General features: G+C 47.5%; 1 protein-coding gene across 2 annotated transcripts; it reads left to right on the top strand.

Annotated features, from left to right (window-relative positions):
• Positions 1-1,208: 1,208 nt before the first annotated feature.
• On the top strand, positions 1,209-19,610 carry MALL (mal, T cell differentiation protein like). Of its 2 annotated transcripts, XM_073335329.2 has the most exons (4): positions 1,209-1,354; positions 16,265-16,432; positions 18,133-18,270; positions 19,095-19,610. In XM_073335329.2, exons 1-4 carry the CDS (start codon positions 1,247-1,249, stop codon positions 19,155-19,157), a joined length of 477 nt encoding a protein of 158 aa, XP_073191430.2. In that variant the 5' UTR covers positions 1,209-1,246; the 3' UTR covers positions 19,158-19,610. The 2 variants fall into 2 exon arrangements, with proteins under 2 accessions (XP_073191430.2, XP_073191431.2); XM_073335330.2 differs by lacking the exon at positions 18,133-18,270.
• The last annotated feature ends 3,641 nt before the right edge of the window (positions 19,611-23,251 follow it).

The raw sequence follows: 23,251 nt of genomic DNA, 5'->3' as shown, positions 1-23,251 counted from the left end.
TCTTTGTCTTGCTGGATCCTCTGTTGATCTGGGTTGGTTTCAGCATGGTCTTTAATGGCCCAGACAGCTAGGTGACACACCCATTATGGCTTGTATTTTGTCCTGACAGCAGAGTTAATCCTCCCATTCCCTGCCAGGTAGCTGTGCAAGGTGTAGGAGGAAACTGAGGCACATATCAGAATCCTAAAAATATTACAAATCATTCCCACTTTGTCACTCATGCTCTTATTCCCTTTCCAACGAATGTACTTTTGACAAGGTTCCTTCCCCACTCTGAACTCTAGGGTACAGATGTGGGGACCTGCATGAAAAACCCCCTAAGCTTATTTTTACCAGCTTAGGTTAAAACTTCCCCAAGGTACAAACTATTTTACCTTTATTGCTGCCACCAAGCGTCTAACAAATATATAACAGGGAAAGAGCCCGCTTGGAAACGTCTTTCCCCCCAGAATCCTCCCAAACCCTACACCCCCTTTCCTGGGGAAGGTTTGATAAAAATCCTCACCAATTTGCATAGGTGAGCACAGACCCAAACCCTTGGATCTTAAGAACAATGAAAAAGCAATCAGGTTCTTAAAAGAAGAATTTTAATTAAAGAAAAGGTAAAAGAATCACCTCTGTAAAATCAGGATGGTAAGTACCTTACAGGGTAATCAGATTCTAAACATAGAGAATCCCTCTAGGCAAAACCTTAAGTTACAAAAAAACACAAAAACAGGATTATATATTCAATTCAGTACAGCTTATTTTATCAGCCATTTAAACAAAACAGAATCTAACGCATATCTAACTAGATTACTTACTAAGTTCTAAGACTCCATTCCTTTTCTGTTCCCGGCAAAAGCATCACACAGACAGAGAGAACCTTTGTCCCCCCCCTTGAAAGTATCTTGTCTCCTCATTGGTCATTTTGGTCAGGTGTCAGCAGGGTTATCCTAACTTCTTAACCTTTTACAGGTGAAAGGGTTTTTCCTCTGGCCAGGAGAGATTTTAAAGGTGTTTACCCTTCCCTTTATATTTATGACAACTTGCCTCACCTGAGCCCTTTGTTTAATTAGCCAAAGAGTAACTGATGATTCTTTTGGCTGCAAGGAGTGGAATGACCTGCCAGGCTGGAACTGGTTTTACTGATTACAACCAGATGGGCGTGTCAGTGGCTAGTACTTTAAGCGGTGCATGCCAATGGTGTTGTACAGATAACCAAGGATAGTGGAGCAGACCCTCTACCTGTCTAAGCAGAGAAGAGATGGCGTCAAAAGATCCCCCTCTACCTGTTACCTACACAGAACCTGACATGCCATCTGGAGCAAAAATATTTGGAATCGTGCCATATGCTTTTATCCTACCAGAGCTAGTAAGTATACTGAAAGTTTTGGTTTGTTTGATTGATTGATTGCTATGGCAAAAACTAAAAGCTATTTCAAATTGGTGTGTGTGTGTGTGTGTGTGTGTGGTGGTGGCCGGGGAGAGCGTCCAGAACTAGCACAAAAAACAGCTATGATAAGAAGAAAACTATGTGGGGGGAAAGTTTACTTCTGCAGCTACTTACATTAAAAATCATAGGGTCTCTGTCAGGGCTTGAGTCAACCAAAATAATGTAAAGCACTGAAATCAGCTTGTCATCCTTCCATGGTGTAGAAGTTGTTTTATCTTTTTATTAAGTCAGATCTTGGAAGTTAAAGAAGCGTCTGTCATTTTCTTCTCCAGGGCTGTATTTCTCTGGCTTTATTGAAGTTTTCTGGGGGATCAAAGGTTGTAGTCATGCAGTCGGCTTTTGTCATACGCAAGCAATGGCAGATTTTCTTAATATTCCTGAGTACAGAGTCCTGGACATGCATTCCAGTATCTAGTCAGATTATGGCAATTGATGTACTTTGATATACAATACATCATTAAGGTCTGTTCATAGTCATTACATCGATAACATAGAGCCTGCACCACCCACCCAAACAATTATTTGGCATTTGTTAATTGCAACTTCATATTCAGACAGCCATAGGAAAAGATAAGCTGACATTTCCATTAGAAACTTCAGCATTTTGTCTTTATCATTGGCTTTGTGCTGAAACTGAGTGCTGACTATGGTACCATGAACACAACACTGATAAAATAGCATGTCAAGGAGTGATACTCAGCTCCTGAGCCATTGATGGCTAAATTAGCGATCCGCGTAACCCAAAAGAGCCACAGCAGTGTGAATTCATTTTCATTTACTATAGTGTTATATATTCATATTTAAACAGTATGAGAGGGAAAATAGTGTGTGTATATATATATATAAAAATATAATTCTTATAGCACAATGACTGACCAAGTTATCAACTTGTGTTATCAACTACAATTGGTTAATAATATAGTAAAGGCATCCTGATTGGTTAATTACTTAGACTGGTTAATAATTAAATTGGTGTTTTAATATTATGTGCTGCAAAGAGCTGCAGGAAACACATTAATGAGCTACTTTCAGCTCGCGAACCTCAGTCTGAGCATTGATGAGGTAAATCATGAAATGCCTTTCATTGTAGCATGTGTTACCTTTCATTTTAAGTACTTTTTTGTCTCAACAGAGGCAGTGGTATGCTTCTTTAGTATGAACTAGTGACTTTGGACACCTTTAAAATAATTTTAAAGGACCTGAATTGCCTAAAATTTGCAAGTACCGTATATCGTTGGGAGTGGCTAGCTAAGATTTATCCCTTGATTGGATCCCATTTCATGGAGATGAGAGGACGGTATCTCTAGACGAAGAATGTTCTTCCGCCAGTGCTCTGTAGACACAATAGCTGTCGTCTCTGAAGTTCTTAAATCTCACGTTATGTATTGTATACCTATTTAGGAGGTATTCTCCTTTTGAGACACAGGAAGAGAGAAGCTAAAGTCCCAACCCATCATACATTCTTACTGTTCATTGGTACAATGTATAAGGCCTGATATTCCACTCACCCTGCTATAGATCAGGATAGTGTTTAAGGCCTCCAGCTCACCTAGCTTGACCTCTTGTATCTCACAGGTCACCACTACCACCCAGCCCCTGTCCACTCATCCCAACAGCTGAAATGAGACCAAAGTATGACAGCTCACAGGACACTAGATGGTAAGACAAGCAGAGAACAGGAGGGACTCAGGTGCACCAGTGCAGGGGCAGAGAAATGCTTAAGTGAGATGATCCTGGCAAGTGACCCACACTCCATGCTGTAAAGGAAGGGCAAAAACCTCCAAGGTCACTGCCAATCTGACCTGGGGAAAATTCCTTCCCGACCTCACGTATGGTGATCACTTAGACACTGAGCACGTGAGCAAGAACCAACCAGCTAAGCACCTGAGAGCAAGAATGCGCAGTGCCACCTGAGAGCCGTAGCCTTCCCCCTCTTGGGTCCCATCTCCAGCTGTGGCCAACTCCGATTCTTCAGAGGAAAGAGAGAGGAAAAAAAACCCTCCCAGAATACACTAGGGGGGAAAAATCCCTTCCTGACCCCTGCTGATGGCTAGATGAAACCTTGAAGCATGAGCTTTTAGGAACCTAAGACATAAACCAGAAGTGAGTGACCTTGGCTGAAGTCAATGAGTTCACGTCTCCTCTCTCAACAATTTTAAACTGATGTTGCTCCCACTGACTTCAGTGTGAGCTCTGAACTGGGCCTAGTGGGGTTGAACTGGTGTGTGAAGAATACCCAGTAACAGATGCATAATATTAGAGGGTATTATGCATTATGTAGGATAAAAGGAGCATACATGGACACATCACAATGATTGCTTTTGAGCTGCTATAAGACGGTCATTTTGCCACGTCAAAACTTCCTACTACAGAACTGCTACTTCACATGTGTCAAGCATTAACTGGGGGACCAGATCAATGCTTATAGCTAAGGTTGCCTACCATTTTCCACTATAAGACTCTGTTCCGTTGTTACTTTTCCAAACCATTTGGGCTGAGGTTTTCCCACACTTGGTGTCTGCCTCAGGCTGATATTTTTATGGGAACGTTTTAGCGAAAAGAATTCTGCCCTTCCCAAGAACTAGGTTAGTGAAAAATATGTGGTTTTGCCCATATTTAAAAAAAAAAAAAGCGTACAGCGATTTCACTGGGAAGCTCCAGCCACTCCGTGCTTTGCAGCAGGGACTTGAAACATGGTGGGGGAACCACGCTGGTGTCTGGGATGTGTCAATTGCCATCCCTATGAAAATCTGCCAGAACTGGCCCAGATTATGAGCCCCTGTGAATTGCAATTCATAAAGGCTTGTTATAGTTGGAGAGCTAAATTCTTCAAAGCTTCCGTTGGCCCTGAGTATAGGGTTGCTAGTTTTGGTTGGATGTATTCCTGGAGGTTTCATCACATGACAATCTTTAATGAAAGATTAGTTTTTAATTCCTGGAGATGCAATCCTGGAGGGTTGGCAACCCTAACTGAACATGTTCCATCCCCCTCCCAGCATCTATGTGTGATGACTGAGCATGTTCCATCATAGGAATGTAGGAGCTGAGCCGGACTTTCCGTACAAATGCTCCTCCTGGCAGCTGGAGGCGGCTGTGGCCCCAGGCACTGGAACTGAGAGCAGGGAGACAGCCCTGCTGGGCTCTCAGTGCCCCCTGCTGGATACGGGGCCCTGGGGAAGAGGAGGACGAGGTGTCTAGCTGGGAGGGGAGCTAGGAAAGCAGTGATAGGAGCAGACATGTGGGGACAGAATGGCAGCAGGAGCCAGGGGTGGGAGCGGATATGAGCGGGGGGGCAGGGCTCGGGAAAGAGAGAGACGGGAGCCGGAGTGTGGGCTGGGGCATTGGGGATAGAAGCCGAGTTGGAATGGGGGTAGAAGCTCAGGGGAGAGGTGCAGGAGCAGAAGGGGATGAAGAAGACCGGATTTTGGAGGGGCAGAGGGGCTAGGAGCTTGGAGGGATTGATGTAGAGACGGGGATAGGGGCTGAAGGGTTTCTCAACTGTGGGTCACAACCTCAAATTGGGTCACCAGAATGTTTCCAAGAGTCACATGAGGGCTCCTGCAGCTCTGGTCCTGTGTGGCAGGCTGGGCTCAGCGCCCCTGCTCCAATCACTACAAGCTTGGGGGTCGTCATGATGACAGAGGGGCCAGCCGGGCCAAATCTGAGTGAGTGGCACTGCGACCCCATGCTCCAGGATGCAATGTCTCTCCTACAAATTCAGGGCATGGGGCCAAACCCATGCAGTGCTGAGACCCTGGAGGTTGCAATGCCTGGATTGGACAGCTGAGCTCAGCCATCCCTTCAGGACCAGAACCACGGGAGCCACTGCAGCAGAGAGAGTGGGATGGACTCTGCAACTCCTGTCTCCCCCCGGGGAGAGAACCCAAACCCCCAGCGTCTTCATACCCAGGGGCAGGACCCAACCCTCACGCCCCCCTGGCCTATGTACTGGGTGGCGGCAGGCCAGTAGCATTTACAAATAGTTCCCACGCCCTCAAAGGTTGAGAGCCCCTGCAGCGAAGCACACCCCCCTCCATTAGACCTCAAGCTCGTGGTGCTCTTGCTGCCCAGGGTCGCACACGGAACGCTGGCATGGCCTAACCTTGGAGGGCTTGGCGCTGCGACCGTCACGTTCTTGTGACCTCGCGCTGGGTGGCTGAGTCCGTAATGTTACACTGCCGGGCCAGGGGAGTTATTTAGTTGCTGCTCCAAAACCACAGAGAAAGCAAAACACAGCAATCCGTGAGGGTAAAACGGTTGAGTCGTAGCGGAAAGTGCTGGCAGACCTAGCAGTCTGGGCACTGCTCTGCCTTAAGACCTCTTGTTGTGCCTAGATATTGCAGGGCTGTCTCGATAACACGGGATGTTACAGGCCTCGTCCGGTTTTCAAGCTAGGGTGCCTAGAGTTGGGCACCTAAAGGTCTGTTTATACTACAGCTGGGCGCAAGCCTCCCTGCCCGGGTCGACAAATGTGCACTACCGTCGCTCGATCTAGTGAGCTAAAAATAGCTGTGTGGGCACATTTGGGCCTGGGCGGTGGCTTGGGCTAGCCGCCCACGCTCAGAGTCAGTGGGTTGGGCAGGCGCGGGCTCGGGCGGCTCATCTCAGCTGCCCGCCTGCGTTGCAACAGCCATGCTGCTATTTTTAGCATGCTCGATCAAGTGGAGCTAGCGCGAGTCTGTCTACCCAGTGTTGATGTACCCTAAGGCCCTGATCCAGCTCCTGCTGGAGTCTTTCCGTGGCCACCAATGGGAGCTGGCTCAGGCCCTAAATGTATAATGACACGCACACAAAAAAAGAACATTAAGGCTGCAAACCAAGGCTCCAGAAGTTGGAAATGCCAGAATTAAGGTTGTCTGTGCAGTTTGGCCCCCATGTGTGTATTCATGATAGTCTGTAATTACATGATCTCATGCTGGGTTTTTTTCCAGAGGACCCTGTCTCATGCAGTACACAGGCTGGGCGGAGCTCATGAGCAGCTAGTCAATATTTTGTTTTATCCTCATTGTCCCCATGAACACAGGGAAATGGAAAGCGTCGGGACACCATAACGCTAGGCGATACCAGCTCTGCCTATATTTTAGGCAGCAACATACCCATTTTAAGCAACAGAGTGCTGCTTTAGGTGATTATTGATTGTTTCATTTAGTCTCCCTACTCCATCCCATTCAGATTGAACCATCTGTAGAAAATGGACATTACCGTTCAAAGCCAGGACATGTGGTGGAGACAGGGTGTCTTTATGTCATGTTGCCATAGACAGAAGGAGCAGGTAGGCTGGGTCATTGTGCCCCAGGGTGACAGGTGACCTGGGCCTAATCCTGAAGAAAGTGAAGACTTTCCAGAGAGGTCTCGCAAATGAAACACCCCAGTTTAACTTAGTTTTGGGGGGATTAGTATATGTTGGGAGAGTGCTGCAACCCTGACTCCTATGGACGTGGGTCTCAGATCCCCAAACATCCATTGGGCTAACATGAGGAGCAGGGACCTGTGCCAGCAGGCCAGAGCAGACGGGGTGACTGTGACCATGTGCTCACGACCAGGCTGGTTAACTGTGTGATGCCCTTTGGGTATCCACCGTTCAGCCCAGCTGCTTTGTCAGAGCAACCCTGTCCGTGTCTCATGGCGTGACTCTGCTGGACGGACAGCAAGGGCCTCTTAGTGCGTGTCCCCCCTGCAGGTGAGTGTCCGGGCTGGGTGAGCCCGGGTGGGAGGTGCCCACGTGACTCTAACAGCTGGAGTGGTAATGGCGCTTGCCTTCAGGGGGCTTGGTGCAGTTACCAGCACCATCGCATACTGCGGTACCCAAGCGCTCACAGTGGCAGGGCTGGTGACCATGCAGTGCAAACTCTAAGGAAGGGGATTGGTGGTGAGGGAAGAATTATTCACTTCCTCCTACTGCGGTGCCTGCTGGCTGATTGCAAAAGACTGGTAACCCCCTGTTGCATGCCTCTGGGACCTTTCATTTGAAGATCTCCGAGCACCGTAGGCACAAGTACCTGAGCCCGGAGGTACAATTGTGGTTAGATCCGTTTGAGAGCAGCACTGCTGTCACTGAGGTACAGGTGTGTTACCTGAGGGCAGACCTGAGAATACCTGGAGCTTGGCGGGCAGGCTTGGTTCCCTTTTGGGGCCAGCCGGGGATCCCTATGGGTTACAGCTCTATGGTGGCCTTAAAGGGCCATCCCCCACAGCCTGCACTCTGCCCTGAGCCATGGGCCAGGATTCCCAGGTACGGCAAGAGGGTGGTCTTCCAGGGACACGTCCTTCTAGGCTTTATGTTGTGTATCCATTTATTGTCATTATGTAAATTAGGCAATGATACTGCCAGATTTTATAACCTTTTTTCACGACGTCCCTTGACTGTGCTAGGGGTCACGACCCACAGTGTGAAACCCTGTACCTCAGCCGGACTCTCTTCTCTGTGACGTGCTTTCCCTTCCACAAGAGTCGGGCACATCTTTAGCACTACAGTTCAGAACAGGCTCCTGTAGTCACAGATCAGCTAATCGTAGCAAACGCACCGACTGTAGGATTTATTGGTATGAAATCCTGGACCGCCTGCCTGCAAGCCTCCTTCAAGTCAGTGGTACGCATGAGAACATTCCTGCCTTATGCACACCTCCCGGAAACGCCTTCCTTCACAGGAGGGTAATGATACAACAGGAAAGCAGTGGCGTAAAAAATCCGACTGGTTTTTGAAGGCACTGGGTGTGGGTTGAGAAACATATGCTTTATGAAGACCTGGCATCAATAATAATCTTGCCCTGCACTTCTAGAGCATCTTCGAACCACAGCACGAAGCATTTGTAATATGCTGGGGAGGCAGGGAAGTGTGGCTAACCCCACTGTACAGATGGGGAACTGAGGTACAGAGAGATTAAGTGATGTGCCCAATGTCACACAGATAGACTGTGTCTGTGGCAGGGCTGAGAATTGAACCCACATTTGACTCCCAGCCCTGTGCTTCTACCCACTAGACATCCACCTTTGCTTAGAAATAGAAGGTATAAGCTAGGGCCCACTCACCCTCGTAAACAACTACTAGGGGTACAGCAAACGGATAAGCTGCTGAGGCAGAGAAAGTCTGTGCGTGAGCCGGGGGGTTTCTTTCTGCATGGAAACGAGGAAGGCTACAGAGGTGTGCAGCGCCGGCATGCTTCCATTCTGGGGAAGAAGGCGGAAGGACTCTGCTAGCGGCTGGAGTTGCTGAGAGACAGCAGCAGGGTTGGATAAAGCGTGTAGGGGAGCACTGAAAGGAAGAGAGGGGACAGGTTGAGACCATGGAGTGTGTTTCACCTCGCATGACATCTTGGCAACTGTGCCCCTTTTTGTACACTCTGAATCCCAGCAGGGGACCTGTGGGAGCTACAGGTGTTCGCAACTCTGAACATAGGGCTGGGATTTGAGACTCTGTGGCTGGGGGGCAAATAAATGGAGGAATCTCTAGGGCTCTGCCCGGGATATGGGCAGCCCACAACCCCTGGGAAAAACCGAAAATCTCTTTTCTAAGGAGAAGATTGACTATTTTAAACTCTCAGGGTCTAGGCTGACAGCTGCGAACAGAGGGTCTGAAAGTTCCTATCTCCGCTGGCTTTACGGTACAATCTTTGGAAAGTTTTTTCTAAAGGTTTCAGAGTAACAGCCGTGTTAGTCTGTATTCGCAAAAAGAAAAAGAGGACTTGTGGCACCTTAGAGACTAACCAATTTATTTGAGCATGAGCTTTCGTGAGCTACAGCTCACTTCAGATGAAGTGCCACAAGTCCTCCTTTTCTTTTTTCTAAAGGTTATCTGTATCTGTCTGTCAGCAATGCTGACCATGCCCCTGTAACTCTGCAGGTGCAAATCCTCTCCAAACCACACCACCAATGGCTGAAACGTGGCCTGCCCAAGATCCAAATGTGCAGAAGCAGTATGTTGGGACAGCACTGGAATGGAAGGAAATCAAAGTCGGATCCCAGAAACACGACACCTGCAACGTTTCCTGTCCCACATCACCCTTGTCCTAATGAAAGTCTCAAATGATCAGGGTTCCTTTGAGGTCAATATAAGGCTTTTCATGCCATAAATCTATAGTTTCAGTGAGCTACTGGATTTCTGAATTTAATGATTTTTAAAGGTGAAATGGATTTCTTTCTCATCCTGAAAAACCTGTCTGATCGCTCATGGGGGCGGGTCAGTGCCTCTCTTCAGGTTGCTTCTGGCTTTGTTGCTAGAAATGGAAGGAGAGCCCTGAATAAACTGAAACTAACGTAACAGCGGTGGAGGGGTGGTGGTGAAAAGTTCAAAGTCAGATTTTTCTTGGCACTACTTTTTATAGCTCAGGGTGGGTCTGGGAACACCTTTGCGAAGTATGTATTGCATTTACATCATTGATCTGAGCGGCTTTGCTAGAAGCAAACATTCAAAGAGGGAGAGAGCTGGCAATGTTCTTGTTTACACCATTATCCCGCCAACACTGCCTGGAGCATTACCTGTGAAATGCTTGTATTACAAGACAAAGGATGGAATCCTGGCTCTATTGAAATAAATGGCAAACCCCCCCATGGCCTTCAGCAGGGCCAGGTATCACCTGCCGGATGAATAATTTGGGCCTGATCCTGATGTCCCTGCTTTGTGTAAATCAGGAGTAGCTATTGAAGTCAACGGGAGTTACAGTGATGCAGAAATCCAAATCAGATGCGTTGTTTTTCTTAAGAATATAAGAATGGCCATACTGGGTCAGACCAAAAGTCTGTCTAACCCAGCATTCTGTCTTCCAACAGTGGCCAATGTTCATTGTTCATTTCAGCCTCTCTGTTCTTTTCACTTGTTTCCCAGGCTTCTTGCATTCGTGTCCAGGCACCTAAGATAATTAGCTGATTGCCCTACTTTCTCAGTATGAATCTTCTTGCCTAAGCTCTGTGTGGCTCTGAGAGGGGAAATAGAAATAATAGAAATATCATCTGTGGGGACATCTGCAGGGTACAGTACAGATCCATAACTATTGCCATGGGAACTGGTAGGCCTGAAGATTTGGAGGTCTCGGTTCCAATGAAAATGTCACTTCTGTGGCTTCTAGAGACAAGGTGGGTGTGGTAACCTCTTCTAGTGGACCAACTTCTGTTGGTGAGAGACAAGCTTTCGAGCTCACAGAGCTCTTCTTCGGGTTGGGAAAGATACTCCCAGGATCATAGCTCAATACAAGATGAAGTACCTTTCCCAGACCCGAAGAAGAACTCTGTGTAGTTCTAAAGCTTGTCTCTATCACCAGCAGAAGTTGGTCCAATAAAAGCTATTGTCTCCCCCACCTTGACTCTCTACTATCCTGGGACTGGGGCACGGCTACAATTACTCTGCATACGAGTTCTGTGGCTTGTCCAATGACTGATATTTTCCATCTGCCATCAGGTTTCCTGGCTATCCAGGTGGTTCTGCTGGTATCTCCCATAGGCTCCCCCTTCCAGGTGTTTGGTCTTAGAAATTCTGGTTGCTTTGCTGAATAATCTAATACTCCTGATTCACTTAGAGGAGTTGGATACAGGGCTCCTTGTAATTGCTTTAAATTAATTGTCCAGAGAGCTCCCTCTGAACCCCATTACATTGTGCTGTTCCCTCTGCTGCCTTCTGCAGTACAAGGCCTGTTGAATCACATCAAATTCTAACCACCCTTTCTTGTCCAAAACCCTCATCTGTGACCTGTGTATTCTTCTCTCACTTGTGACCTATTTCATCCTGGTTGATTGACTTCAGAGTCACATCTGACATATGCCCGGCTTCATCACTGCCTTCCTGCTTCCATGGGTTCGGCTGATTTTTCAGGCCATAGTTCACCTTATTTCTATTGGTCTTTTACTGGTAGCAGAACGTTTCCAAAAATCAGGTCTGTTCTTTGTCTTTAAACACTGGCTCGGATAAGGGGAGCAGAAGCAGCAGGTGACCTGAGAGTTATGGCGAACACGGGACAAAGGAACTGGGTGCACACCGTGGTAACCAGTCCTGGTGGTACCACCATCTGTTTCACACCTGGCCATTTTCTTCTGTTTTCCCAAAAGAATGATGACTTGGGAAGCACCCAGGCAGGCACACCCTCCTTAAGCACATGCAGTACAATGAGAGCTGTGCTGATGCTCACCTGTTTTTCGGTTTGATCAGAAATTGAAGATTCGCACCAAGTCCACTGGAAGGTTTGCTAGGGTTTTGTGAGCATTTCAAGTGAACCTAAGCCAGCTCAGGGGGTTCCTTTCAATGTGATCCCACCATGGTGAATGGAGTTTTGACTTGGGTTTTGTTTTGATCGCCATTGTGGACTGAAAACAAAGAAATGCTCCCCTGAGCCTCTGTGAAGTGTAACTGCGAGTTTCACAAGGCTATAAGACTCTCCACTCCAAAGTCAATGGGAATCTTTCCATTGACTACAACAGGCCTTGGATCAGTCTCTCATTGGTTTTGCATCAGATAAGGAGATCTAGATCTCTCACACCTCTTTGATGCTGGTGTAACTCTCCTGGCTCTGGTGGAGATACTCCTAAATGTTATATGTAATTGTGAGCTTGTTAGAGACTGTATTCCTGGCGATTTGGGTAAGTCAAAGGACGCTTCCTGATGGAAGTAAAGACAATGGGTGGGGGGGTCACTAATGCTGAAACAATGCCAGTAACAAGTCTTTTGATGTATCTTGCTTTCTCTGTGGCTTTTGTGCAGTACTATAACTCAGCTCAATACTTCCCCAGCCCCTGTAATGAAATATTACAGACAACACCACCAAAAGGGATGTCACAAGAACGTGACAGTCGCAAAGCCAAGCCCTCCAAAGTTAGGCAATGCCAGTGTTCCGTGTGCGACCCTGGACAGCAAGAGAACAATGAGCTTGAGGAATAATGGAGGGGGGGGCGTGCTTAGCTACAGAGGCTCTGAACTCCCGGGAAGAGGTCCACAGATTGACGTGACCTGGTTCAAAGGCCTTAGCAAACACAGGGCTTGAAAGAAAATTAATAGTTCTTGGATGGACTCTCTCCACCTAGATCAGGGCTGACAGGCATGAGCCTGTGACCAGAAGAAACAGCCAGTGCAGGAGGATTTGGAGTATATTAGACCTCCGAGGGTCTCCATGTGGACGGTGGGTGACACCTGGTGAGCTTGGGTTGATGGCAGATTATTATTTCTTTTCTTACATTTAATTCTATCCTTCACATAACAGAATGCCCATTCTGCAGCCTGTACAAGGGAAGGCCAACACATATGCATGGTAACCACCTCCCACTTTGATGCTGTTCTTGAGCCTTTATCCTAGACCTTTACCTTTAGTAAAGAACCCAGTGTGCTTAGATTCAGTCCTTTTCCCTCCTTTTCCATCTGAAAGTTCCAGACTAATTAAGGTCTAGGATCTCTTGGCAGCCAGAATTCATAAATCAACCCGTAGACTCATTAATATACTCATCAGAGGTCTATAGAGCAAGTCTTACTCCATTCAGTTGGGCATTCCTGAAAGTTGAATGCAAATAAACTGTGAAGTGACTGATTTGCTCTCCGCTGAAAAATGGAACTTGAGTCTGTTGAGCTGGGTGCGGCAGTGGGTGAGGTGGGGTGGAGATCCGAGTGGGAGGGCACAGGAGAAGTGGGTGTGGAAGAAAGAGAGTGGACAGGAGGGAGAGTGTGTTAGGGAAGCAATAAGATATGATGGGCGCAGCATTTCTGAGCAGTTAGTCAGTGCCTCGGGGTGGACTGTGCAGCACAAAGATGAAGGTCAAGTGGTTTCAACTGCTTGAAAAGTGCAATTATCCCCTCTAAATTGCCTGTCACGGCTAATAAATAAATAAATGGTCCCACCTCTGCTGCCTTTGCATAGCAGAGTGTGACGCCCTCGCGGGCCAGGATTAGAACAATGTTAGAGCTATTTCACAATGGCAGCATTCTTCTCCTCCCCAGAGGGAATGCTGGAAGGCCATTCTCTCTCCACGATGGGTGCCGACCACAGGAATAAAAGACCACATCCTGGGAGAGGCACTCATGAGCACTGCACCCTCCTTGCATCCAGCGTGAGCCCCGTCTGGCTTTCAGTGGGAGCCTTTCCATTAACTTCCACGGGTGCTGGATGGGCCCCTGACATTTGTGACTTTCGATTGTAGTGACAGGGATGGAAGTCAGGAGCACAGCTGGCTTTGAAAGGGAGGTTGAATACCCTGCAGCATGGGCGGCACGTGACTTGTCCATTTGGGGAGGTTGCACATGCCCAGACCATGGCCCCGCCGCTAGGTCTGCCCCTGCTCCAGCCCCACTTGTCTCCCACTGCTCATGCCTCTTCGCCCCCTCCCACAGACCCCCCACCCACCGGCTGGGCAGCTGAGCCTACCGGCTGCTCACCCCTCGCTCGGTGCCTCTTCCCGCCCTCCCGCGAGGCTCCCATGCAGGCAGAGCAGGGACGGGAAGGGGAAGAGCAGCGCAGACGGGGCCACAGCTGGGGTACCCACCCTTTTGGCGGCAGTGCACTCCAAAGGCAGCGAGCCAGCTGTCTGGGGAGGCTTAGCCGCCCCGGCCTTATTCCCACCACCTGCGCTCTGCGGGTAGAAGAAATGACAGCTGAGGGAGTGAACTGGAGCCCTGTGGGTGTGAATAATGTTTCCTACACAGCGTTGTCTGTTCTTGACTATTCCTGTGGCTCAGTTTGGCAGAAGAGTGACGTGATCTCAGCAGCGCTGGCCCTCAAGGCCACATAGCCAGAGCTGTCGGTAGGATAGTGATGTTAGGGGGGATAGCATTGCCCAGCATGCTACAGAGTCCCATTGCACCGTCAGGTGAGGATAAGGACTAAGAAGGGACAAACTCATGACCCTATGGAACAGACCTGTGTGAAAATGCAGAAAGGTTTTGCCCATTTTCATAGCCCTCCACCTTTCCTCCCATCTCCAAATTGGCATTTGCAAGAAATTTCACAAGACTCCAGTTTGTAGAGCCTTCTTTTGCAGCAAAAACGATTCCTCTTGAAAATGGCCTGGTTTAGCAGAATACGTCACATAACTGGAAACAACACTGAATTCCCCTCATGTTCAAATGTCATTGCCATGTCTCTAAACCATATTCTAGCCTTTGCTATGCTGTACAGCTTCTTGGATCCCCGTCCTCATCACTGTGAGCTCCATGGAGCCCAGACTATCTCCTTGTTCTGTCTTTGTCCAGTGCCTAGCACAACGGGGGTGTCACAGAGTCCCCGGGCGATGCTCTGGAACTGCTCCCTACGAAGCCAGGCAGGACTCTGGGGAAGTCTCCTTTCTGTGAGCAGACTGTCTGCAGGACACACAGCTCACCCGGCTTCCACCTTCCTGGGTCTGACCTCGGAGCATTCAGCCTCCTCTGCCTCTCCGTGCGCTTCCCACAGCATGTCCGCCCAGGCGGGGTCCTGGGGAAGCCAGCAGGTCCTGCATCCCAACTCTGCAGTCAGACGGGACTCTCAGCCAGCCAGTAAAACAGAAGGTTTATTAGACGACAGGAACATGGTCTAAAACAGAGCTTGTAGGTGCAGAGAACAGGACCCCTCAGCTGGGTCCATTTTGGGGGGCAGTGAGCCAGACAACCACGTCTGCACTTCACTCCACGTCCCCAGCCAGCCCCCAACTGAAACTCTCTCCAGCCCCTCCTCCTCTGGGCTTTGTCCCTTTCCCGGGCCAGGAGGTCACCTGATTCCTTTGTTCTCCAATCCTTCAGCTCTCACCTTGCAGGGGGGAAGGGCCAGGCCATCAGTTGCCAGGAAACAGGGTGTCGGGCATTCTCTGTGTCCAGACCCCTGCACACACCTGCCCTCTAGGGCTCTGCAGTGATCATACATCCTTATCCCACCACCAAGATACTTAAGAACTGCCTAGGGGAAACTGAGGCACCCCCACAATATTCAGAGGAAACATTAAGAACAGTCCCGCTTTGTCACAGGGGGTCTGGGCTGTGACTAGGGCTTTTAACCACTACCATAATACAAATAATAAATTGCAATAATGGAGTAGATAAGCACTTTCCAGTCCGGCATTAAGTATTATGACTAATGTACTCTGAACTTTAGAGGTAGAGGCCAACCAGATCTAGCTTTCAAGAAACGAGGCATGCTGGTCAAGTTTTTAAAATATGAATATCTAACAACAGGCTTCTACGTCCATATTGAGCCACCTAAAAAAGTGATCTGCTCTTCCAACGTACATAGCTCCCAGCAGCAACCTTCGAAATCCCTGACAAAACTGCTACTGACTTCCATGGGAGCAAGATCCAGCCTTGGATGTGATTGAAGGCCTGCAGTACATTGCGTTTATCTCCCTTCATCTATTGCCCCTTCACTGAATCAGAGAGAGGTCTGCAAATCTCAGGATCTAACTTTGCATAGCAGGAGAGTGGAATTACCATTTGTACTTTGGTATGAATTTCATCCACGTTTCTACATGGCATTTGCTTCCTTCCCCCTTAATAAAATTCTTCTCCACAGCCTCTTACCGGGATATACTGGCTGCATGATATCAGCCAGGAAAAGTAGCATAGGAAGGAACCTTTGCAAGTTTTTGCTCTGTATTATATGCCAGTGCCCGGTATTTTGTGACTCTCTTCCAATTCCTCCTTTTGCTCAGCAGGCATTCTAGAACTTCTACTGTTGATAAATTGACTTGCATAAATTCACTTGATCAATTCCTTGCATTCATATTGTGAGTTTGGCAAACGATAATGAGTGCAGAGCTGGTGGGCCTGGTGTATTGTCTCTTAATATTGAGACAACCAAGCTAGGGATGATGAGAAATGCAATGTATGAACAAGAGCAAAACTGACTCTCTCAATTGGGTTCATTGGGCTTCTTGTTTTTTTCTTTTTTTTGGCAGATATTTGGATGCTGGGTCTGGATCCTCGTAGCTGCCACCACAGTGTATTTCCCTATGCTGCAGGGATGGGTTATGTACGTCTCACTGAGTTCATTTTTCTTCTCCCTGATGTTCCTGTTGTGTTACCTGTTTGGATTTCACAGAAACAGTAACTCATGGAAAGTAGTGGTAAGAACACACTCCCTTATTCCGGGTGTTGCTGCTGGTGGTGGCTCTTCTCATTCCTGTGACTGCCTTTCAGCTTCAGGTCTCCCCTCTCAAGCAGAAAGTTGACTTCAGAATGGACTTTCCATGTATTCTGCACTTTCTAATCTTTTCACACAAAAGGGCCGGCAGATGGAATCATCCCAGGTCATTCTGCAATGTTCTTCTGACATTTCTTCTAACATTGCATGTGAAACTGATGCAATTCAACTAGAATACAGAAAATAAGGTAGATCCAGGGCCACCTGAATCCTCTGTTTGATTCAAACCTCTTGGTACTTCCTTCGTAGCTAAAAAAACAGTTGGTTAATAACAGGGTGTGAGGCGCCCTGGTGTACTTAAGGCTACAAAAGAGTTTTCATTATAATCTACTTTCATATGTTCATAGCTTATCATTTGGGCTGAAATGGGGTGATTTTTTTTTTTTTTTGAGTTTGAAGAAAATCTCTTTAGTCATTAAGTTTTGGGAGAGGGAAAGGAGAAAAGAAAATAACACAAAAGCTCTAGCCGGGTCCTTTTGAGCAGGGCTAGAGCAAAAGCAGCTGAAGACAGTGGTGTGAAAAGACTGTGGGTCTGAAATGCTACCGTGGTGATAATAGAGCAATAGCCTGGACACTCTGATTTCAGAGCCTTTGCAAATTCTAAGCTGCTGCTTAAAAGAAAATTTCAGTTTCCCACTGTTGCAAAAATGAGCCATCCCAATGTAACGTGACGGGCAAGTGCTCTGTTAAGCCAGTCTCGCAAAAAAACTCCCTCTGTGCCCAAACAAGAGCAGCAGAAACGGTAGGAACTTGCAATGCTCCATCTATTCTGCTTACCTCAAGTTGGACATGCAGAATCTACACTTACAGCAGCAAGCCCTCAACTACATTGAACATACGCAGCATTTTCCATTCTTGTTTCCTGCTAGATAATGTATTGCCTTTAAAACATTGAACTCAAGGGGAAAGTTGGTGTTGGGATTAAGGCACGAGATCAGGAGATCTGGGTTCAATTCTTCTCTCTGCTGTAGACTTCCTTGGTGACCTGGTGTATGTCTCTCTGCTCCCCATCTGTCAATTGGTTTAATAATATTTCCCTGCCAGACAGGAATGTTATGAGCGTAATTTCATTGTCTGAGAGTGTGTAGAGATGGTGTAGGGCTTATAAGCAGATGTATAGTAAATATATACAATAAAATATACAAGTGAGTTAATGATGCTGTTGAACCTTAACTTGGGCCTGTCTTCTCTTTTTGTGATTATTAACTGTGCAAACTTAACGTGCCATTAATATACTGTTTTGCTTCAATTAATAGTGTAGCATCATGGACTGCAAGCCTGGGGAGACACTTTCATTCTAAACCAACTCTTAAGTTGCTTGTGACTTGCAAAATCTTTCCTCTTGAGCATGACTGTCACATGCCTGGTCCCAACCCAAAGAAGATTTAGTTGTTGTGGAACATTTTGAGAAAAATTGTTCCAGATGTTTTTGAGTCATGCAGGCATCATCCTTTCCCACTTTTGTAGAACTGAAAAACAGACATTGGACAGCTGAAGGGCCAGAGCTATGCTGTTGAGCTTATATAAAGTACAGCTGTTATATAAGTGATGAGGAGGTACCTGCACTGTGAATATGTATTTCAACATCACAAACCTTCCTCTTCTGTCTCTCTTGTTTTGCAGGATAGTCTGTATCATGGGGCCACTGCAATTTTCTATATGAGCGCTGCAGTCTTACAGGCTAATGCAACAATCCGCTCTGAGACTGAAGTGCTTGCACAATATAGTCCTCGTTACTATCAAATCAATGTTGCTGCCTCAGTAAGTTGAATGCTTAGAGTATTGATTAGCCACCGTTTCTTGTAGGCACCTCTTTCCTGTATAATTTCCATGGGAAAGTTTCAATGTTGCTGAAACTTTTTCAGTTTTTTTTTTTTTGTTGTTGTTGGAAAAAATCAAAGCAAAATATTTCAGGTCAGGTAGGTCATCCCAAATTGAAACAGTTTGGCTTGTCAAACTGAATTGAACCACTTAGTGTCATGTCAGAGTGACATTTAATCTGAGTCTGTCTGAGCTGTCATGGTGCTTGATGGGAGTTGTAGTTGGGAGCCTCATGCCCTTATTCGCCCCGCTGGGCTCCCTGGCCAGACTATATCTCCCATGATGCACCGCGGTCTCCCCTTTGGCCGAACAGCAGTGGTGTATCATAGGATCCTAGGCCACAGTTTACCATGGAAAATGTCATCTAGCCATTGGAAAGTGTGGGCACAAAGCATCTGAACTACAACTCCCATGAGGCACTGTGGCTGTTCAGGAGGATACAAAACAAAAATGTTTCAACATTTCTGAATTGAAATTTTTTGTAACTTGTAGGTCCATGGAAAATTCTGATATTTTGCCTTTTCCTCACAATTGGGGACGGGAAAGACAGAAAATTCTGATTTTCAGTCAACTCTGCTCTGGAGCTGTCCCATGGTTTGGGTTTGAGATTTTATTCATTAATAGATTGGCACGATCATTTTAAGGACATAAATCTATTGAAAAAAGAACATTGGAGGGATCACTAAGGACATAGATTAAAATAAGGCTGAAATCGGTAGAGTAATTTAATTGCCTAGTAATGTTGTTTCTATTTTTCCTTTCAGTTCTTTGCTTTTATCACTGCTCTGCTGTATATTTTACATGCCTTCAGCATCTACTACCACTGAAGACTGCTGTCAAGGAGAGAAACAGGGTGACAGAGACACACAGCAGTGACACCTGGACTTTGTATACCTAAAACAATGGTTTAATTGGATTAAGAACATAATTCAGTATAAATATAGGTCATTTGGAGCCTGGCTCTGCCCCATTTTAATTTTAAAAGATACTTCTATAAATCTATATTGAAATCTTAAGTTTTATACCATATTGTGTATTTTCTGTCTGAAAACAGTATAGTTTGGGGAAAAGCTTGTCAATATTCTGTGTAGGGCGACTTGAACCTCTTCTCTTTCCCACGTATCACATCTCCACTTTTGGTCGTGTCCAAAGGCTCTCTGGCTGGATGGTCACATATGCCTGTGGTAGGGGTTACATGAACTAACTTATTGGAAAATATAAAGGTCTCTTTGTTTTCTTATGACAGCTGCTTTGTTGTGTATTGTTTTTAGTTAAGTTTTTCTGTCATTCCGGTCTGATTAGAACTACAGTTCCTCTGAGCAAGTTCACACCTCTCCTGCCGCTTGTGTAGTGAAACGCCCCTCACCTCCGTGACTAGCTGGCCCTGTGTCCAGCACCTGCTCCATGTTCTGAAATCCATCCTTGGGCAGAGGGCCAGCACCAGGGCTATACAGCACTTCAGTCCCATTTACACCTATGCAGTGAAGTCCTGGCCCCACCGACATCAGTGGCCCCACTGACATCACTGGGAGCTCGGCCAAGACTTCACCGTATGGTCAGAAAGCAACGTGAGAGTCTTGTTTTATGAAGCTGTAATTTTCCATCCAGAGGTGTCAGCAAGTGTTCCCTTCTCAGCAATTTGCCCTAACAGGAAACCACAGTACCCAAAGGAAATAACTGTCAGGGGAAGGAAATAAGTCAGGTGGCAATTCCCTACCTTTCAGGGGGTCGTGAGACTACATTAATTATTGTTCCTAGGTGCTTTGAGATCCTCAGAGGAAAGGCACTGGAATGGCGTGCGCGTATTAATGACTGGGATTATTAATAAGCAATTGCACAAGCAGACACTTGTGCTACCTGTAGGCGTGTGCGTGTCACTATTGTGGGATGAAATCTACATGCATGGCTAAGCACTTTACTTGCTGGTGGGAGATTCTGTTCTGCAAGTTGCATGGGAACAGCAGCAAATCCCATAATGCAGTTACCCTAGGAGTTAGAGCTATGTCAACACTGCAGTTAGACCACCTGCAGCTCGTCCGTGACTTGAGCTTGCATGGGTTTGGCTAAGGGGCTGTGTAGACGAAAGGGCTTGGGCTGGTGCCCAGGCTCTGGGACCTTGTGAGGTGGGAGGTAGCCAGAAGCTCAGGCTGCAGCCCAAGTCTGAAAGTCTGCACTGCAATGAAACAGCCCAGCAGCTGAGCCCTGTGAGCCGGAGTCAGTTGGCACAAGCCAGCTGCGGGTTTTTAATTGCAGTGTAGACAGACCATTAGTCATAGTGGGCCAGCTGCTCCATGGAGAAGACATGAACAGCGCCCTTGTCCCTCTACACAGCAGCCAGGCATAACTGCATTTCCTGGGATCCCTGGGGCTGTGCCTATGGAGCACAACAGACCTCCATAAATGGTCCCTGCTGAGGGAAGGATGGCAGGGAACGTGGGTTCCTCGATACATAGATTCCAAGGCCAGCAGTGACCTGTGTTTATTATCTAGTATGACCCCCTGAATAACACAGGCATGGAACGTCCTCCAAATAACTCCCAGAGTCGATCTTTTAGAAAAACAGCCACTCTGAATTGAAAAACTGTCCGTGATGGAGAATCCACCACGACCCTGGGCAAGTCGTTCCAATGGTTAATTAGTCACTGTTGCAAATTTACACCTTTTTTTCCAGTCTGAATTTCTCTAGCTTCAGTTTCTGGCCACAGTATCTTGTTAGCCCTTTTATTTGCTAGTTTGAAGAGCCCATCATCAAATATTTGTTCCCCACATAGGTATGTATAGACTGTGACCAAGTCTCTCCTCACCTTTCTCTTTGTTCAGCTAAGTAGATGGAGCTCCTCACGTCTCTCACTATCAGGCAGGTTTTCCAATCCTTTATCATTCTTGTGGTTCTTCTCTGACCCCTCCCTCTCCAATTGACCAACAGCCTTCTTAACTCCCGGTTCTAGCTGCACCTTTCTCTGACATTGCTCAGGGAGGCCGGCTTTCTACAAGGCTCTCTCCTTATAGGAAATCTCCCCTGACACAGGTGGTATTCGGTCTGCCCCATAATAATATGAGCTGGTAAAGCTCCATGACTCACGCGAGAAGCTTCAGCTCACTCCAGGTGCTCCAATTTTGAGAGCTTCTATTTGAAGGACACAAGAAGCTGAAGCCAAATCCTGCATGTGTTATTCAGGCAAAATCGCCACTGAAGGCAAGGCGGGGGCTTTGCCTGAGCTGTCGCTAAGGACTGAACACAGACTCCCATTGACATTACTGGGCCCTGGCTCAGGGCCGTAAATACAGAACTGTCGTACCCAAATGGACCTCAGTAACAGGAGGACCTGTGGAGGTACAAAGGCACAGTACACATTCAAGGGGGTCCCGACACATGCTCCCTGCTGATTCCCTTTGTTGTGGGGCAGCCAAGGGGTGAAGTGGAGCTGCCCTGCAATGCCCTGCTGTGCGGGTGTGGTGGATGGAGTCAGGGGCTGCCCGTGTGCTGGGGAGCAGAGAGATGGAATCAGCAACCGCACCCTAGCAAGGCCTGATGTCATCCCTTGCACGTGTTCTTAGCAGACAAAACAGGGGCAGTAATGGGAAGCGTGCACATCAGAGTGACCCCCAAGGCCCCTCAACAGCCACCTCAGCCGGGATCGGAGCCACAGCCTCAGTGAGTGTACCCGGAAGTCAATGGAACGAGCCTGGGTCATGCCAGCTGAGAAGCTGGCCCCAGGTCTTGAGACTGGAAAGACATTAAACCCACTGGCTGTTGCTGCCCCTCTGCAAAGCTACCGTGGCAATCGTCACCTGTGCCCCAAGGCCTTGGGGGTAGCTCTGAACCCCATTCCTGACCCCAGGGCCTTGTGGGTAGCTATAATCCCTCTTCCATCCCAAGGCCTTATGGGTAGCTGTGATCCTCTAGCCCCAACTCATAGCCTTATAGGTAGCTGTGATCCTCCCAACCTGCCCTAAGGCCTTGTGGGTAACTGTGATTCCTGCATCCCCAACTTGCCCCAGGGCCTTGTGGGTAACTCTGCACACCCTTTGATGGTTCTCGAACTGAGAGTCACCTTCTTACCGCCTGCCTCTAGTGAGATGGAGCCTCGCCTGTGGCAGCTGGGTGTCAAGTCCCTGGCACCACCAGCCTGTCAGCCACTGAAGCCTGCTCCTCTGGGCTATGCCAGCCCTGGCTTACCCTTGCAGGTCAACAAGAGGTGCACCTGAGTCCCCTTGGAGCATGCCCCTGTGATAGCCAGCTCCTGATACTGCCTACTCACAGGTAATCCCAGATCCTCTGCCCCCAAAGGTACTGTGTGCCCTCGTTTTATCTTAAACCACGGCTCCTGTAAAATCACACTGCCCTTGTAATAAAACAAGAGGTTTAGTTAAGAAAGACTAGAGAGTCAGCTAAACACAAGAGAGAGTGGTGGAAGTAAATGCTTACACCACAAAACAAAATAATAAAATGTGAATGATGGCCTAGGTTGATTGCTAGTTCCCTTTCCTATCTAATAAAGTTGTTTCCCCCTCAAAGTTCAGTCTGTCGCAGAAGTGCCTGGTTTTAAAGGAACAGTGAACCCCCAAAAGGAAGATTGCTATTTAATAAAGGTTTTCTTCCCCCCCTCACAGTTCAGTCTGTTGCAGAGCTGACTGGCTTTAAAGGCACCAAGGTGAAAACACAAGATGTCTCCTCAATGAATGGCTACAGACGGCCACACCCACTCTGTGGCACATGGAACAGGCTATTTTCTTTAGTCAGAGACAGGGCGATCCCATCTGCTGTAACAGTCCGCATGCCTTTTTTACCCACAAATGGTTTCACTTGTTTTGAATTGTAGGGGGACCTGCCATGTTGTAATCCTGTTCCCACACTGCCCACGGCAAGCCAATTGTGCAGCATGGTTAGAAACACTGTTCAGATCAGTTTAGGTGCAGA

The sequence above is a fragment of the Lepidochelys kempii genome, chromosome 3 (assembly GCF_965140285.1).
Source record: "Lepidochelys kempii isolate rLepKem1 chromosome 3, rLepKem1.hap1, whole genome shotgun sequence".
Classification (NCBI taxonomy): domain Eukaryota; kingdom Metazoa; phylum Chordata; order Testudines; family Cheloniidae; genus Lepidochelys; species Lepidochelys kempii.
This window is presented reverse-complemented; position numbering and strand designations above follow the sequence as displayed.

What these genes read in the sequence shown, in the direction of transcription:
- MALL (XM_073335329.2), top strand. Translation starts at nt 1,247, where the DNA reads ATGGCGTCAAAAGATCCCCCTCTACCTGTTACCTACACAGAACCTGAC. An exon ending in CTTTTATCCTACCAGAGCTA is followed by an intron (nt 1,355 to 16,264) that starts GTAAGTATACTG and finishes TTTTTTTGGCAG; the next exon opens with ATATTTGGATGCTGGGTCTG. An exon ending in AAATCAATGTTGCTGCCTCA is followed by an intron (nt 18,271 to 19,094) that starts GTAAGTTGAATG and finishes TTTTCCTTTCAG; the next exon opens with TTCTTTGCTTTTATCACTGC.